The sequence below is a fragment of the Loxodonta africana genome, chromosome 6, assembly GCF_030014295.1.
Source record: "Loxodonta africana isolate mLoxAfr1 chromosome 6, mLoxAfr1.hap2, whole genome shotgun sequence".
NCBI lineage: Eukaryota > Metazoa > Chordata > Mammalia > Proboscidea > Elephantidae > Loxodonta > Loxodonta africana.
The window spans coordinates 68,844,920-68,864,329 of NC_087347.1; the positions used below are offsets into that span (position 1 = coordinate 68,844,920).

Here is a 19,410-nt window from a genome sequence, read left to right on the forward strand (position 1 = left end):
ATAGGGTCACTATGAGTTAAAATTGACTCGATGGCAATTTTGTTTGTTGTTGTTGTTTGTGTATCTATATATGTCTTTATAAATCTCTATTGTAGGGGACTTTTGTGTTATGTCTTGCATGTGAAATGGTTAATAAAGAATTACTAACTAATGTTCGTCAGGATGGCTCCTGAGGACATCTCCAAATCTGATCATTTATATCCATGACCTTACTATGTTCTGTTCCAACAGAAATCAATGGAAAGGAAGGAAAACATTCAGAAAAAAAGGGAGCATAAGTCAGAGGGAGTTGACCTGTAGGACCTTTATTAAAAATCTGACCCTTTAAACCGTATGTGTCCCTCAAGAAGCAGAAATAATTTGGCCATTTCCTTTCTAATTAAATTCACACCACATTGCTGAAATGTACACCCCTAAGGTATACTGAATTTGCTTTAAAAGTTGGTATGCTTTTTAAAAACGTTACTATGGGCAAGATTATATGAAAAGAACTTGGTATAAATCGTTACCTTAATCTGAGTGATAAATCTCTAAATAGTATTATACCCGCATTTTACAGAGGAAGTGTAAGTAACTTGCCCATAATCACTCAACAAAACAGGCCAAACAGGCATTTGAATTAAATATGTCAGACTTCAAAGTTCCTGGGTTTAATTGTAACACAAAATTAACTTTGCCTGTTGTCTTAATCATTACCTAATTAAGCCTTAAAAAAAAGAAGAAGCAAGATTTTGAAAGCTTTAACTTAGAATCATGATTCTATATTACAATTGAATATTAGGATTTGAAAAGAGTAACTGGTACAAAAGCCAGGCTGTGACGCAAATACCAAGAGTGACAAAGGAACCCTCCTGGCTGTCTCTCTAAGCATCCTGTCACCCTGGACCTTAATTTATGTACCTGTGTAGCTGGTGATAGGTTTTCTGTGAGACCGTTCCCATAAACATTAAGCTGCAGAAATGGAGAGCTGGCTTTCGGGGAACCTGGTAAAACCGTTTGCACTGTAGCAGCTATAGTTTAGTACAAATCTCATCTCCTCTCTAAAGCCTTACATGGATTATAATACCTCGAGTCTTTTCTTCTCCAGCACTCGTGATTGGTAAATTGACTTGGTAACTAGTCAGCACTACCATGTGACAAATTTTTACTTGAAATTCAAACTGGGCATTCTAACTGTATAATGTTTAAATGTCTGTGTGTTTATTTCTCATCTTTCCAACTATGCAGCTAGTCCTCTGAGGGCAGAAGCCAAAGCTTATACTTTTTAGAAACTGCCTCATCAGTGCCTGTGCACAGTGCTTTGCACAAAGGTGGCACATCTTCTGTACAGGTCAACAATTTTAGGATGATTTTGATGTAGTATGCAGCCTGAACCAAACCAAATTCTAAGCATGTTTTAAATTTAATGGTTCTATCATCATCTTTTCTTTGGGAATTCTGTAAGTAGAGACTAAAGATGTTAATTGTCAAATTCAATGTTTTTTTCTCTCCTCCTTCCTTAGACTGCAGTCTCAGACTGAAGTGCTTATTATCTGCACCATCTTCCTGAAACCCTCTGTAATGTCAATTCCTCCTTCCTTCCTGGAGTCCCTGGATGGTGCGAATGGTTAATACTCTTGGCTGCTAACTGAAGGGTTGGAGGTTTGAGTCAACCTAGAGTTGCCTTGGAAGAAAGTCTTGGTAATTTATTTACAAAAGAAAAAGGAAAAAGCCAGCCATTGAAAAGTCTATGGAGCACAGTTCTAACTCTGACAGACATGGAGTCACCATGAGTCAGAATTGACCTGATGGCAACTGGTTTGGTTCCTTTCCTCCTTCCTTCCTTCCTTTAGGTGCTAACCCACTATTCTTGCTCTATTCCTACTCATTAACTTCTTCCCTGAAAGGCAACAGGATAAACAAAATAATCTGGAACTTTGGAGTCAGACTTTTATGAAAACCCTATCTGCTTGGAGACATGTAGCACCTCTGAGCCAAGGTTTTCTCATTTCTGAAAATTTAGGTGATAGCACTTATCTCATAGGATTTATGAGGACAAAACAAACTAATTTAGGTAATGCATCTGGCCTGACTCTTGGCCCATGTGGGTGGTGGTAAGTACAAGTCTTCCCTTTTTCTTCTCTCCCTTTTTCCTGATTTCTCAATATGTTCTTTCCCTGAGAAATCTCATCCATTTTACTCTCTCTGAAGATAATCCCAAGTCTCTAACAGTATTTTCAGTCCTGAGGTTTGATCTGGGTTCTAGTCTTTGATTTTCGACAATGACCAATATGACCCAGGCTCGCAGAGAGCCTAAGTCATCTCTCTTCATCTCCTCAAAACAGCGCCCTTCTGATAATAGTACCACAAGAACTTGGGAACAAAATGTAAGCCATGGCTGAACCTTTCACAATGCCTCTTGAGTCACCAGCATCATCCCCTCCCACCTGCACAACCTCAGAGGTCTACTAGGAGCTCTTGCTTCCTTCAGTCTCTCCTTAGCCAGTTCTCCTTGTGCCCCGTCCCTGGATTAAACTTCCTAAAACCACAGCTTGAATCATGTCACTCCCCTGCTCAGTAATCTTAAATGGCTCCCCAGTGCCTATAACTAAGGTCTCGACAACTTGGTTGAAGCCTCTGCTCTTAAATCCTGACCTACTTTTCAGTCTTGCTCCCCACACTATGTATCTTGTATCCGTCATTATTCCAAGAACACACCTTGCACTCTCCTACCTTTGCTCTGTATGTTCATGATGTTTCCTCCTCTCCTCTCCAGTCTCTCCTTGCTGAACTCTTGTCCAGCGTGAGAGGTCTAGCTTAAAGGTTTTGCCATCTGTGGATAAAACGCTCCTTTCTTGGTTCCCTGCCCCCAGCTGTATTCCTGTGTCTCTCTTCCAGACTCTTCTTCTGACTCCTCTTCCCAGATCCACTCCTTCAACATTGTTCTCCACCCCTATGGTCTCGCTGCAGCTTTTCTTTCCTGTACTGCCCATCACACGCTAGGGCAGCACTTTCCAAAGTGTTTTGTTACAGAACACTTTACAAATTGTAGCCTGGAGTAAAGTACACAGACAGCACAGAATGAATGGACAGGCCAATTAATCTCTGCAAGAGATGAACAGAATTCAATCCATACACTCTTTTAAACTTAGAAATGATATCATTAAATCAGATCCTCCTATCAGGTGCATCAGCCACTCTGTGGGAGAAAGATGTGGAAGTCTGCTTCTGTAAAGATTACAGTCTTGCAAACTTCAACATCTCAACAATAAAAAGACAAACGGTTCAATTAAAACATGGGCAAAGGATGTGAACAGACACTTCACCAAAGAAGACATTCAGGTGGCTAACAAACATATGAATAAATGCTCGCTATCATTAGCTATTAAAAAAATATATATATATATATTTTTTTAGCTATTAGAGAGATGCAAATCAAAACTACAGTGACATACCACCTCACCCTGACATAACTGGCACTAGTCACAAAAAAACAGGAAATAACAAATGTTGGCGAGGCTGTGGGAAGATTGAAATTTTATACACTGTTGATGGGAATGTAAAATGGTACAACCACTTGCAAAACTGTACGGCACTTCCTCAAAAAGCTAGAAATACCCATATGATCCAGCAATCCCACTCCTATGTATATACACTAAAGAAATAACAGCCGTGACATGAACAGACATTTGCACACTCATGTTCATTGCAGCATTATTCACAATATCAAAAAGATAGAAACAACCTAAGTGTCCATCGACAGATAAATAGATTAACAAACTGGCACATACAAACAATGGAATACTACACAACAGTAAAGAATAATGATAAATTTGCAAAATGTTTCACAGCGTGGATGAATTTGGAGGACATTATGCTGAGTGAAGTAAGTCAATCACAAAAGGACAAATATTGTATGAGACCCCTACTAGAAAGTAATAACAAAAAGTTTACACACAGGAAAAAAAGAAAAAACATTCTTGATGGTTACCAGGGGAGGGGGAGAAAATTACCAATTAGGTAGAAGTCAGCAGGTAACACTGGTGAAGGGAAAGACAATACATAATATAGGGAAAGTCAAGACAAGACAGGACACTGAGAGAAACTCAAGAATAAAGGGAAACTCCTTAGACAATCCTGAAACAATAGTATTAACAAATGATAATTTACGAATGGACAAATAGGTAGATAGAAACGCCAGGAAGTGTGGGAGGATTTAAGAGAACACATCTACTGGCAGATGTAGGTTTGGTAGTAGGTATTTCTACATGCATGACTGTAGGTGTGGTTCATATAGCACACATAAGGGCTATAGTCAGGGACCCCTCTTAAATATAAGTAAATACCTCCTAGGATGAAATCCCTAGGCTAGAAGACAAAAGACCATAGACTGGGGGGACATCTACGTCAACTGGCACAACATAGTTCATAAAGACAATGTTCTGCATCCTATTTTGGTGAGCGTCTGGGGTCTTAAAAACTTATGAGCAGCCATCTAAGATACAATGATTGGTCTCTTCCCGTCCAGGGCAAAGGAGAGTGAAGAAAACCAAGGACCTAAGGGAGCAATTATTGCAAAGGACCAATGGACCACATGAACCACAGCCTGAATGACCCTGAGACCAGAAATACTAGATGGTGCCAGGCTAACACTACCGACTGCTCTGACTGGGATGACAACAGAGGGTCCTGGACAGAGCAGGAAAACGAAACATCAAATTCACTGAAAAAATTAGACTTACTGGTCTGGAAGAGACTAGAGGAACCCCCGAGACTATGGCCCTAAGACATCCTTCTGGCCTGGAACTGAAGCCATTCCTGGAGACCGCCTCCCAGCCAAATGATAGACAAGCACATAAGATAAACAATAACAAACCAAAGACACAAGGAAAATATTAGTCCAAAGGACTCATGGATCACAACTACCACAACCTCTACCAGACTGAGTCCAGCACAACTAGTTGGTGCCCGGCTACCATCACTGACTGCTCTGACAGGGATCACAATAGAGGGTCCCGGACAGAGCTGGAGAAAAATGTAGAACAAAATTCTAACTCACAAAAAAAGACCAGATTTACTGGTCTGACAGAGATTGGAGCAACCCTGAGAGTATGGCCCTTGAACACCCTTTTAACTCAGTATTGAAGTCACTCCTGAGGTTCACACTTCAGCCAAAGATTAGACAGGCCCATAAAACAAAACAAGATTAAAGGGGCACACCAGCCCAGGGGCAAGGACAAGAAGGCAGGAGGGGAAAGGAAAGCTGGTAATGGGGAACCCAAGGTTGAGAGGGGGAGAGTGTTGGTGTGTTGTGGGGTTGGCAACCAGTGTCACAAAACAATATGTGTATTAATTGTTTAATGAGAAACTAGTTTGCTCTCTTTACCTTCATCTAAAGTACAATAAAAAAAAGAAGAAAAAAACTGAACATTTAAGAGTTACGCAACTATTTACAATTTGTAGACAACTGTGAATCTGAGTGTTAATCAGATAATGAAAAAAGGAGCTGTGCCAACTTACTGTGTTCCTGTATACAATATCCTGTATGATGTATACCATATACATTATACTTCAATGAAAACATTGTACAGATACAAAAAAAAAGAACGGTAACACCCAAGAGGAACTTACTTTCCTACTAAGGATACAGTACTCCTTAGAACAACCAATTATATGAGACCAAAAGGACATTATTTGTCAAAAAGCAAAGACTTAGGAAGGGGTAGAAAATCAGGATGAAAGAAAATGGGGAACCGAGGGCAGAAACTAGGAGAGGACTGACACGTTATGGAGAATGAAACTAAGGTCATGAAACACTTTATGAATAAACTATTGAATGGGAAACTAATTGCTCTGTAAACTTTCACCTATAAATGCACAATAAAAACAACAGAATAGAGCACAGTTGTACTCTGACACACTTAGGGTAGCCATGCGTCGGAATCAACTTGATGGCTTTTTTTTTTTTTTTTTTTTAGGTCTGTGCTCTACAGTAGAATATGAGTTTTCTTCACATAGGTCCTGCACATTTCTTGTTAAGTTTCCATTTTATTTCCTCACTGGTGATAATTCACTGAAGGGTTTAAACAAGGAAGAGGCATGACTAGCAGCTGTACCTAGAGGTGGTGAGAAGGGGGTAGCCTAGCCTCAGGTGGGGAACCTGGTTAGAAACCCCTTGCCATGGGGAATATGTTTTGATGCTCTGCAAGTTTTGCCCATTCTGTTATCGTAGTTTTTCTCATCAGGCAGCTTTCCCCCCTCTTGTGGCTTCTCTGAAGTGCGTACATCCTTCAAGAGAATGACTTAACACCCAGTGCGTATTGAACCCACCCTCTGGAAATAAGCCTCTGAGACCAAGAGTTGACTTCCAAGGAGGTGTGCATGGGACAAGTGTTGAAGAAACATCAAAATGACACCAGAAACCTCCCGTCTGAAAAAGTGAGAAAATGATTTATGCTCCCTGACCCCACTTCCTCGGAGCTCTAACACAGATGACTGCGCTCCTGGGAAGCTGCTTTCAATTAGTCTGGGGCCTTTGGGAGCCATTTCCCCGCCTCTTGTTTGGAAATACTGTAAAATGGAAAGATGGCCCTGGAGGAGGATGCCTGGCAGATGCCTCTCCTAGGTGTGTGAACAACTTCCCCTTCTTCTCCCCTCCTGAAGTGCCTCAGAGAACCAGGCCAGGCAAGAGCAGGATATTAAAAAAAAAAAAAGAAAGAAAGAAAGAAAAGAAAATGAAATCCCCCTAAAAGAGCTTCCATAGAAAAAGATTTCAGGAGCTAGGTTGTACACAGGAGGGCTCTGCGGGAGTGGGTTTAGAAAAAAAAAAAAAAGATTTTTTTTTTTTTTTTACTAATGCTACATTCCAGCAACAGCAACAGCAACAACATAAATAAAATTATACCTAGCATTTAAAAAAAAGAAAAGATTACAGCCTTGGATACTCTGTGGGGCAGTTCCACTCTGCCCTGTAGGTTCACTGTGAGTCAGAATCAACTCAATGGCAATGTTTTTGTTTTTTTTAAAAATCAGGTACATAATCACGGTTCTTCCTGTATTTTGCTTTCACTGCCACACAACATAAAATTTCAGTCCTGACAGGTATAATATAGCAAAGGGAAAGTAAAGCATGGGCTTTTGGTTATTTGCTGGTTTGTTTTAGGAAACAAAGGCTTCAGCTTATCTTTGAAGTGCTTTGTCTTTTTGCTGCTTTGATTTCGGTACTATCTAAGAAGTATAACCTAGCTTTTTATTAAGACTACCATTTTTCAGGCAGAGATTCATAGAGAATAACTTTATGTACTACACTTCTTCCTCACTTATTGACTACCTCATTATCCAACATTCTGCATTTAGGACAATAGTAAAAAAATCTATTATCCAGCTAGTTTGCACGTTAATGATGAGATGTATGTACGGCACTAACGAACGTTGAAGTGTGAGGCAAGAGTAACACTGGCTGTGATGGTTAAAGTTATTTGTGAGCTTGGCTGGGCGATGATTCTCAGTGGTTTGGCCATTGTGTAATGATGTAGTCATCTTCCATTTTGTGATCTGACGTGGTCATTCTCCACTTTTGCATTATACCAATTTCCCATAACAACCTGTTCTGTGAAACCTAACCATGTTGATAAGTGAGGAGAGGATGTATTAATATTTAATATGCAATAAGGGGTTAATAACATCATAACTATATGTTGAACTTATAAGACATAGATCAGCAATCATTATAGATGACATACACTAATTTTTTTTTTATACTAATGTTGGTGAATAATGCTAACACTTCCCATTCATTCATGCATCTGGCAGCCTCTCCATGCCAGCTCCCAGTATTTCTAGTATGGTACAAAGTCCACATAGGCCCATTATTGCATAATAACAATGACTATGTACATGTGTTTAGTGTTTGTCTTACATATAATATACATTTTAGATTAAAATTTCAGTAGAGCTATTATTATCATTGTCATTATTGTTGTTAGTTGCCATCGAGTTGATTCCAACTCGATGGCAACCTCAAAGGTACAGAGTAGAACTGCTCAATAGGGCTTTCAAGGCTGTGACCTTTCAGAAGCAAATAGCCAGGTTTGTCTTCTGAGGCACCTCTGGGCAGTTTTGAACCACCAACTTTTGACTAATAGTCAAGCACTTAACCATTTGCTCTACCTGGAGACATTTATTAACATAATGTAGAGCCCAGAGTTCTACAGAATGCAGTTTGGAAAACATTGCCCTGATTTACTTTCATTCATCCCCATGAAATTTCACTTATTACTTGCCAAGCCACAAATTCATACCCTCCATGGAAGTTTTCCTTGGTAATGTTAGTTTGAGTATTATTCAGTTTTGCATTTCCATAGCTTCTAATTGTACTGTGTGAGAGAAAAGATGGAAGAGGGAGGGAGTGAGAAATCTCACTAGTTCTTAACACCTTTTTTGTAAATTTGATATTTGTAGTAAAAGTGATAAAAGGGAAAGTCCATGAAATCATGTAGCATGAAATTCCTTGTTCATATGGATGTAATTTGAATTATTAATATTAGGGGTCAGTAGAGTTAAAACAGACTTTTAATGAGATTTTGTAGCTAGGCAATGTGCTTTTTGTTAAGAAACGTACTCTGAGACTAAGAAAAAAATTACGTAACTACTATGTAATCTTGCTATATCTAAAATTTTGTAAATTCTCAATGTATTTCCTGATTTCCCTCCATTCTTGGGTTTAATTTTACCTGGTGCCAAATCATCTAGTCTGTTCAGTTGAGGGGTAGGTATGTGGAGATTGGGGAATTTCATCAGACTACTACCTTGGGGTCAGGTAGTAACCTAATTTCGGTCATTACCTGATTATCTATTTTTTGTCTGCCTGTGGTGGGGCAGTTGCTCTCTGGATCATAGAGAATATATAATTTCTACCCATGGATCTGATTATTTTATATTATAGCGGATAAGTCTTTTTGAGTTAGCTCCTGATAATTACCTCGCTATTGTTCTGTGACTAATGTCACTTATCCCTTCTTAATGAGGAAGATAGTCCTGCTAGTATTGTAGTTTTACAAGGTTCTTTCAAGCAAATTTATGTTTCTCTCTTTTCTTACTGCTTGCCTTGGTAGTTTCAAAGAAAGCATGGAGAAATCATCATACTCAGACTGGCTAATAAATAACAGTGTGGCTGAGCTGGTTGCTTCTACGGGCCTCCCAGTGAACATCAGTGATGCCTACCAGGATCCTCGCTTTGATGCTGAGGTGAGAGGAGTTCTCTGGTTCCAGACACTATTGATGGGTTGCGATAACAAACGGCAGCTCGCTGGTTGAAAGGGAAAAAGGGCATCATATAGATCAACAACAACCCCTGAGTTTACTGGCAATTCTTTTGCATCCTTCTCTTGGGATCTGACTTTTAGCATTGCCTACTGTCTCCTTGGAAACCATATGGGGCAGTTCTACCCTGTCCTATAGGGTCGCTATGAGTCAGAATCGACTCCATGGCAATGGGTTTTACTCTTGACTGAAAGTTAGAAAAACTTCATATCTCTACCCTGATTAGGTACATTTTATATTAAACTATGAAATATTTGATAAGAAGATGTATGTAAGTTATTTCACAATAGATCCTAGAACAACTACCATATTTAAAAAAATTGCTGCCCAAAAACAGTGAATTGGTTGGTATTATTGTTTATTGTTTACTATGTAAGAGCAGAGTGCTGATGCACAAACTATCTTAAAATAATATAGGTTCTGACTTGTAGAAGTTTAAATTCTAGCATAGCATAGAATGCCATAGAGATAAATTCACACGAACATATAAAATGTTGCTTCTTTATACATATACTGTTGCGATTGAGTTAATTCTGACTCATAGTGACCATACAGGACACAGTAGAACTGCCCCATAGGATTTCCAAGGAGCAGCTGGTGGATTCAAACTGGTGGATTCCAACTGCTGACCTTTTGGTTAGCAGCCGAGCTCTTATCCACTGCACCATGATGGCTCCACTTTATATATATAAATTTCTTTAAAGGAATTAAAATTTTCTTATTCTAGATCTCCAAGCTGAGATCTGAAGATTAACAGGATTTTTCTTGGTGAAGAAGGGTGAGGAAATGTGTGTTCTAGGCAGGTCGAGAGTATGGGGGGCTGGGGAACTGAAAAAAAAATTTAATGTGGCTGAAGGGCCAAGCTAGAAGAGGCTGGAGAGGGAAGCAGGGGCCAGATCATCGAGAGACTTTGGAAGCTGTATTCAGAATTTTGAGTATTTACCCTGGGTGATGGGAAACCTATAGTTGTGTTTTAAATGGAGAAGCAGAGAGTTATATTTTAGAAAGATCACACTGGCTACAGAAGCAGGGATAGATCAGTAATACCAACAATGGAACATTTAACCTATGCACCCCTGAAATTGAGAGCTGGCCTATGACTGTCAAGGTAGACAAACATTTGGTCCTACACCTCTCAGACTTCACAGTCCGGACTGCCCTGTGCTGTCTCCATGGTCAGGAGTGGGACACGACCATGGGCAGGGAGGCCAGGAGCTAAGTCTAATCTATAACATCGGTCAAGTCTTCTTTACAGATCTCTGCAAGGAAATTTTTTCTACCATTTTTGAGCACTTACGAAATGCCATCTACCATTCTAAATGTTTTATGTGGCTTTTTTTTTTTTTAATAATATTTTATTGCATTTTTGGTGAAGGTTTGCATAGCAGTTTAGGTTCCCCATTCAACAATTTCTACACAAGTTGTTCAGTGACATTGGTTACGTTCTTCACAATGCATGAACATTCTTATTATTTCCATTCTGGTTGCTCTGTTTCCATTAATCTAGTCTCTGCAAGGAAGTTTTAAATTGCCAAAACTCGTTGCCTCAACCCACTTGCCTGGAACGCTCTTTCCCCCAATCTACATTCTCTGAGTGTTTCCTACTCTTTCTTCTGGCCTGAGGTTAGTTAGACACTCCTTCCTTGGAAATCCTTTCATGATCTCCCAGTCTGTGTTGGGTGCACCTCTGGTGTGCTCTCTGAGCTATATTAACACTGACTACCCTCTATCTCTTTTCAGTTTTGAGTCATTAAATCTGAACTTTGAGTTATCTTCCTTATGAAAGTATAGTCCAATGTTTCTGTAGTTCTTCTCCTTTATGGAAGAATACCAACACCTTGGTTCTGTGATTGGCACAGTGAAAATGATTTACCAATGTCAATACTTGTATACTATAGTGATTGTGTTCAGACTGATATTATAAAGTCTTGCCTTTTCATATCTTTCTCTTCTCCTTGATTTTAGAGAGAGAATGCTGAAGAACGAATATCGATACTCAATTTTATGGAGAAATACTCTCAGTATTCTATTATTAACATTAGTAAAAACTGAACAAACAGAAATGCTTGTTATACAAAAGCAAAAAATCATTGCTTGCCAATTCATTGTTACAAAGTCAACATATTTGATTAGATGTCAAGGGATAATGGTCATTTCCTAACCCAAATTAAAGTGCTAAATTTGGTAAGAGTTGCTATTATTCTGCTCTAATCTTTGGACCATAAAAAGCATCAAATTCTGGAGAAGCAAAAAGAGTCCATGAATTACATCATTACTTTTTTTTATCAGTTCATTCATAAAACATGTATACAAAGGTATGACAAAACATGATGCAGTGCACATGTATGCACTTGCTACCCAGATGAAGAAAAAGCACATGATCATGACTTTTGAACCCTTGTATTGACTTTTCCAAATCTCATCTCCTTTCTTTCCCCCAGAGAGGTAACCACCATCCTGAATTTTGAACTTATCATTCCTTTGCTTTACTATATAGTTTCATCAATCACACATGTTTGAATCCCTATATAATATATTGTTATATTTTGCATATCTCTGAACTGTATGTAAATTGAATTAACCTCTATGTATTTTTCTGTGGCTTGCTTTTTTCACCCAACGTTATGCTCCTGAATTGTGTGGGCAGAGAAGGAGCAAGTCTGGGAGGCAGCTGGATATGATGTGATGAACCAGGATTATAAACCTGGGTTCAAACTCTGGCCCCACCACTTGCAGGCTATGAGGCTCTGGGTAAACTAACCTCTCTGAACCTTACTTTGCTCGTCTGAAATATGGGAAGAGTATCTTCTTTGACTTGTAGGTTTTTCCATTATTAAATGAGATAATGTTTGTAAAGCATTTGGCCCAGTACTTAAGACATAGTAGACGTTCAGTAAATGGTAGCTTTAATATTTGTTTACGCTGTAGTTAAATGAAATTGTTCCACAGCAACTACTGAATGACTTGCTAGGGGATCACCCTGTAGATTCTTCAGATCTCTAACTGGTGATGATGACCCCAATATACGCACTTGTGCATTTTGTAGTTTCTTCTGCAATTTGGACTAACATGGGAATCTTGCCAATGTGGGGACTCATTATACCAGGGGCTAGTTTTTGTTATTAAGAGGTAAGTTACTATATCAAACTTTGCTTTAGCTTTACAGTTAAAGTGTTAAACTAGATTTCTGATTTCTATGTCTTTCCCACCGTGTAATAACTTGTGGAAAGCCCTCAGAAACTTTGCCCAAAGATACACACCAAGAGAATGATCTTTATTTTGAAATCTCAGCTTTGAAACTGTTTGTCTTTCTTTTGATATAAGCTACAAAAGGATATCTTTAATATCGTATAAATCCCATCCCAGGTGCTGTCAGGCCCTTGCTGAGAGGGTTATGGGGCAAGTGATCATAGTTGTCCACCTGCTGGGTATATTCTTTGTGGTTATGTTAAATTATTAATAGAGTTCCCTTCTTGTGGTGAACAGAACTACAGTGATTACTTGGCTTCTGTTTGCCTGTCAGAGCTGACTCTTAGAGTGGCACCTGCTGAGCTTGATAGTGTGCATGGTTTGAAAGCCAAACTCCTTGGTTTATGGGTGGAAAATAATGAGCGAATAGCTATATCATATAGTCACAGAGCCAAAACTAAGTTTCTGGGCTTTAAATTCTGCAAACCTATGAAGATCACTATATGTTTGTTCTGTTACAAGTCTCTGTAATCCTTGAAAAGCATGGAGGACGGACCTAGTAAATACAACTATATAATATTTATATTTATAGTGGCTCAATAAACAGTTGTATGCATGGGTTTTTTAGTTTTATCAGTTGTTTGCTCCTTGGGAAGGGAGTACCCACGCTTAGCTCTGAAGACATTGAAAGGAATTCCATGTATATTGGCTTTCTATTGCTGCATAACAAAATAACGCAAACTTAGCGGCTTAAAACCAAGGGCTTAGAACTGGTTTGTTCTGGTTTGAACCTCTGCTAATAATTTGCATTTCTAACAATTTTCTCTGCCGAGAATTTGCATTTCTAACAAATTCCCAGGAAGGTATACGTAAGAATCACTTACAGATCTTGTTAAAATGTAGATTCTGATTCAGTATATCTGGGGAGGAAATACAAATTCTCAGCAGGGGCTTGAACTGGAGTGAACCAGTTTGAAGCCCTGCTTAAAACAACACCAATTTATTCTCTCACATTTCTGTAGGACAGATGGCTGGGCACAGCATAACAGGGTTCTTTGCTCAGGGTGTTGGCTGGGCTGTGTTCTCAACTGGAACTTGGCATCCTTTTCAAAGCTCATTTGAGTTGTTGGCAAAATTGAATTCCCTGCAGTTGTAGGACTGAGGTCCCCATTTTCTTACTGGCTCTTAGCCGAGTCTTGCGCTCAACTACTAGACACTGCACTTGAGTTCCAGCCATGTGGCTGTCTTGCAACATGTCAGCTTACTTCTTCAAAGCCATGAGGAAAATCTCACTGCAGTTGGCTACCACAGAGCCTGATATGATATAATATAATCCCAGGAGTAACTATCCCATCAGATTCACAGGTCCCATCCATACTCAAGGGGAGGGGATTATACAAGCTTGTACACAGAGGAAAGGGGGAATCTTGGGGGCTATCTTAGAATTCTGCCTAGTATATCTTAATAAAGACTAAAGTTGAGTTTACACAAAATGTGTTGACCCCATGAGGCAGTCTATATATTCTGATATGGAAAAATGTCCACAAGAAAAAAAGCAAGCTATAGAGAAATATGTTTAGAATAATATATATAGAAATATATATACACACACACACATATATATGTATATATATATGTGGGAATATATATATGTGGGAATATATATGGGAATATATATATACACATATGTATGTTATTTTTCTAATAGATATCTCACACTTAACATGTCCAAAACAGAGCTCACAATCTTTCCCCCATGCCTGCTCCTCTGTTACCCTATCTCTGTTAAGACAACTCCTTCCTTCCTGGCATTTATGCCAAAAATCTTACAGGTTTGACTCTCTCTCGTGTTGAACGTCTAACTCATCAGGAAATCCAATTATCTGTAAAATTTATCCAGAATCTGATCACTTCTCGCCAACTGCTACCACCCAGTTCCAAGCCATTATCATCTCTGAACTGTTTTATGGCCATAGCCTCTTAGTCTGTTTCTCTGCTTCTACCCTTCCCCTCTATACTCTATTCTCAACCAATAGCTAGAGGGAACCTTTAAAATTTAAGTCATATCATATCTCAACTTTGCTCACAAACTCTTCAATGTCTCTGTATTTCAATAGAATAAAAACCAAACTCACGGTTTTCAGAGGCCTACAATGCCCTACACAATCTGGCACTTTATTAATATCTTCCTTGCCTTGTTCATACTGCTCCAGCCACACTGGTCTCCTTGTTGTTTCTAGAACTTTCCACTTACACACAGTCCTCAGGGCCTTTGCACTGGCTGCTCCCGTGGGTAAAATACTCTTCCCCCAATATCTATATGGCTCACATCATCACCTCCTTAAAACCCTTGTTCAAAAGTGGCCTGTCAGTGAGGCCTGGAACCCTGGATGTTCCTAGTCCTGCTTATGCTGCTCTATTTTTCCCCCATATTTCTTAGCACCCTGTAACGTGTTAAGTATGTTATTTATGTATTTTGTGTATTGTTTACCATCTGTCTCTTCTCACTAAATGTAAGCTCTACAAAGATGAGGATTTTGTTGATTTTGTTGACGGATGTATCCCTAGCAACTAAAACAATGCAGAATACACATCATTGTTGAATATATTATCTATTATTTATGATTATGTATTGTCAAATATGTTGAATTAAATTATTTATTAATATATATTATTGAACATATTATATATTAATATATGGATATATTATATATTTGTAGGAAAAGAACAGGAAGGACCAACATCGAGCTGTTAATAGTTGCAATCTGTAGAGATTGCAAGATTGAGCTTTTGGTGTTTTTGCTTTAAAATTTTTACAAGTATTTATATTATTTTTGTAATCGACAAAAATTATGAAGATATTTTTTAAAATTTAGACCCTTTACATATTATATGAAATTATATTTCACCAGGTCATTGTGAGCCCTCCGAAAACTATAAACAATTACTCAATCAGGGATTGAAATAACTAAGATCTTAACTTGCCTTACTTGTATCTTTGGGGAATTTTGATGGATCATTTTCTGTTGCCTTTGCCTGTATAAAGTGTTGCTTAGATTTTTTTTTAACTAAGAGCTTTGTCTGAGCCTATCCCAACAGCATATATATATAATGCATTTGCAGATGACCTGTTGTTGCATCAGGTAGCTTCCTGAAGTACATGCTCTTTACAACAGTTATTCTGGCCTTGCTTTTAGTTGCCATTGTGCTTATGAATTCAACTCCCAATAATTAATTGCACTCTAATACATCATCTCTGGAGCTTTCTGCCCTTCTTTTTATACTAGATTCAAAAAAAAAACACATTAAAACAAATACACTAATGCAAAACAAGCCATTATTTAGTCAATCTAAGGTATTATATTCTATTGCTTAATTTACTATCTCCTTCCATTTGTAGTTATGGAGAGAATTTTCAGAGCCAGCATCTACAGGGTTTGTTTTCTGCCTATGATAGGAATGAACAATTGGACCCAATGTTTAAATAGGAAAGGCTCAACAAGGGGAATGGCTAAAAGTAGACCAGGCCTTACGCATGGATGGATTAGATGCATCCATTTGTTACAAATGCAAGTGTGGTGGGCAACCCATCAGCACCCAGATCTCCTCTGCTACCCATGGCTGATGCTCAGAATTACCCATTAAAGCTAAGGTGTCATGACCCAAAGTCTGTAGCTCTTCAATCGCATGTAGTTCTTTCATGTGAAGTTCTTTCTCTTATTTATTATTATTATTATTAAAACCTGTTATGGACTACTCAATAGTGCTTACCCTTATCATGTATCGCTTAAGGATAATGGGGCTCCAGGCTCTGAGAGCTTCTGACTTAGAGCATTAAGGCCCATTTCACTAGTCAGCCCTTCATATTGGAGCATCCTATAATCTGGAGTGCTGAGTGCTAGCCTGGAAGGACAGTTCATTCCCTATTCTTTGTAGCACCTTCTAAGCTATCAGTTATGCTCTTATTACAAAGGAAAATGTGCAAAATTGAAACCATTAAGAGATAAAGCTCTGTGGATCTGCTGAAATGCATTTGCTACTGGTAATATTCTCTTGGTCACTGATGCTTAGTGCAAACTAGCTTAAGATCCTTTCCCAAGAGCAGGGTTTGGTAGGGAAGATTGGGCAGTGAATTCCAGATAACCAGGAGAGGCAGGGAAGGTTAGGAGAAGGGGTATAACTAAGACCAGATATAGAATGGGGATAGTTGTCGGTGGTGAAAATAAATATGAGTCCCATGGTTTTGAGAGTTGAACAGACTTTGTTGCATAGGTGGTGGAGACAGTGCCTCAGCTCTAAGCACAAATATGTTTTTGTTTTTGGTGTTTTTAGGAGTGTTTTTGTCAGGGATTTAGGTAATTATTTGTAGGCAGTGTTCTAGAAGTCATTAGGACTGATCCTATGTTCAGGTAAGGTAGGCAAAAAGAAACTGCCTCTATATTGTTATTTCAGGGAGATCAAGGGGCTGACTCCATAAAGTCTCCTCCATCAACTTGTCCTAGTGCCAGAAATTCTCACCAGATGATTGGCCTTTTGGAGTCAAAGCATTGCTTTAGGTTATTGTTAAAGTTGTACATATCTTTCTTGGGAAAGGAAACATGTTGCACATTAATGGTTAGTGTTACATTATTATTGATTCCCTTAACATTTCCTTTGACCACCCTTGAGAGTCTGGAACATATGGCAAGTATTTTTTGATGGCTCCAAGAGTTAAACCATCTCTAATTAGATCCATTAGCTGGAAAGATCCAGTGAAGACAGGGTCTAGGTAAAATTTTTAAGTAGACAATTGTCTTAGTTTTTTAGTGCTGCTATAACAGAAATACCACAAGTTGCTGGCTTAATGAACATAAATTTATTTTCTCACAGTTTAGGAGGTTTGAAGTCTGAATTCAGGGTGCCAGATCTAGGGGAAGGCTCTGTCTGCTCCTCTCTTTTGGCTTGTCTTCCTCAGTACCTTGGCGATCTCCACATGGCATCAGTCTTTCTCCATTTGTGCTTGCTTCTCTGTGCCTAATCTGCTCTTTTTGTATCTGAAAGCTGATTGGTTTGAGACACACACTACACTGATACGGCCTCAGCAACATAACAAAGAAAACCCTATTCCCAAATGGAATTACATCCACAAGCAGAGGGGTTAGGATTTATAACACATATTTTGAGGGGACACAGTTCAATCCATAACATACATCTTTAATTGGAAAGAACTAGAAACTCCAGATAATATATTTATTTTTAACTATAGCTTCCTAGAAAGGGTACTTACTCTCACATGGTCTAATTTTTGAGACCTTAATGCTATGAATTTTAAATTAAGAAAATTTTTGATAATAAAAAGCACAAATAAAAGAGATAAGAATTAGCCATGATCCCATAATTTGGAGATAACCGGTGTTACCTGTGCAGGAGACAAATATCGATGATGCTGCTGAGGCTTAGAGTTCTGGTGACTTGACTGGGATGGTGCAGCCTGTGGGTAGCTTTGAACTCCATTCATAACAGTAATCTGGAGTCTTCATGGGCTTCTGGATGAACTTCCATCACCTCCCTTCTTCTCCTTCAGCCTCTGTAGAGGATGGAATGTGCTCCTGGGTCCTACATTTTTGGGTGAAATGTAAGTTATTCATTACATTCATTCATTTCATGTAAACTAATCTGGATTAATGTAAGTTTCCAGAAAATAAAAAAAAAAGAAAAAACTCTTGAAAGAAATAGGCAATTGGAGAGTTGACTTAATGATATTAAAATTAGAAAATTCACTCTATTTACACTTGGACATCCCTCCTTCTCACCAGCTCCCATCTTGGGCTCATCAAGCTTGCTGATCACTACCACCTCTTTCCTGTTCTCCTAGCCAGTTAGTGCTGGCTTCACCTCTTTTCCACAGCCACAGTAGGAATAATTTCAAGACATTATCAACATAATTCTCTCCCCTTGTGTTCATCCCACACGTCTCTAGCTCTTGATCGATGCAGCTTTGTTTTCTCAGGGGACCTCCCACTTCTCCAGGACTAACCACTTCACTCATGTTCCTGATCTCATCCCTTCCCCCCTTGACTGTCTTCACCTTCAGTTATCCTAACATGTTGCTAAATTCAGTAAACAATTTTTAGTCCTTATCCTATTTGACCTCTCTGTAGCATTTGACACCATTGTTCTCCCTTAATTCTACTTAAAAAATGACTGTTTTCCTTGTGTACAAATAATCATGTTCATTATCTAAAATTTAGAAAATAGAAACTTAAGAACGTCCATAAGCAAACAATTCAATGGGAACTATTGTGAATATAATCTTCCAAGATTTTCCAATGTATATAATATGTATTTATATTCCTCCATATATCCACACAATTGCATAAACTATTACCACTTAATATATTAAGCATTTTTCATGTCAATAAATATTCTTCTATAGCATAATTTTAATTAGATGCATAATATTCCGTTGTATGTATGTATCATGATTTTTTAAACCAACTCCCTCCCGTTGAATACTCAGAATATTTCTAATATATCATTATCATAAATAATGTTATGGTTCATAACTTTATGTGTAAACTTTTATGCATAGCTTTGATAGTTTCCTTAGGGTAAATTCCTAGACATGAAATTGATAATTCAAAGGGTATATGTACTTTTTAGGCTCCTGATACACATTGATTAATTTATTTCCAGAAAGGTTGTAGCAATGTGTGTTCATGCACAAGAAATGCAGCAAAGCCTTGAGGTTAAGAGCGTGAGTTTGAGATTCCTTTTCCATCCCTATCGTTGACCCTACCTTTTCTTTCCAGTCCTAAATATTGGGTCTACCAAGGTTGAATTCTTAGTCTTTTTTGTCTTGTTTTGGACAAGTTCTTCCTTGGTGATTTTACTCATTCATTTAATACCAAAGTGCTGATGACTCCAGGATTAGTATTTCTA

The 19,410-nt window shown here is 38.4% G+C and overlaps 1 protein-coding gene across 1 annotated transcript in view; it reads left to right on the forward strand.

Moving 5' to 3' along the window:
* PDE11A (phosphodiesterase 11A) overlaps positions 1-19,410 on the forward strand; it is a 453,992-nt gene that overhangs the window by 240,109 nt on the left and 194,473 nt on the right. The window contains exon 6 of the mRNA XM_003405971.4: positions 9,093-9,225. Coding sequence (XP_003406019.1) covers positions 9,093-9,225 — 133 coding nt within the window. The remainder of the gene's footprint in view (positions 1-9,092; positions 9,226-19,410) is intronic.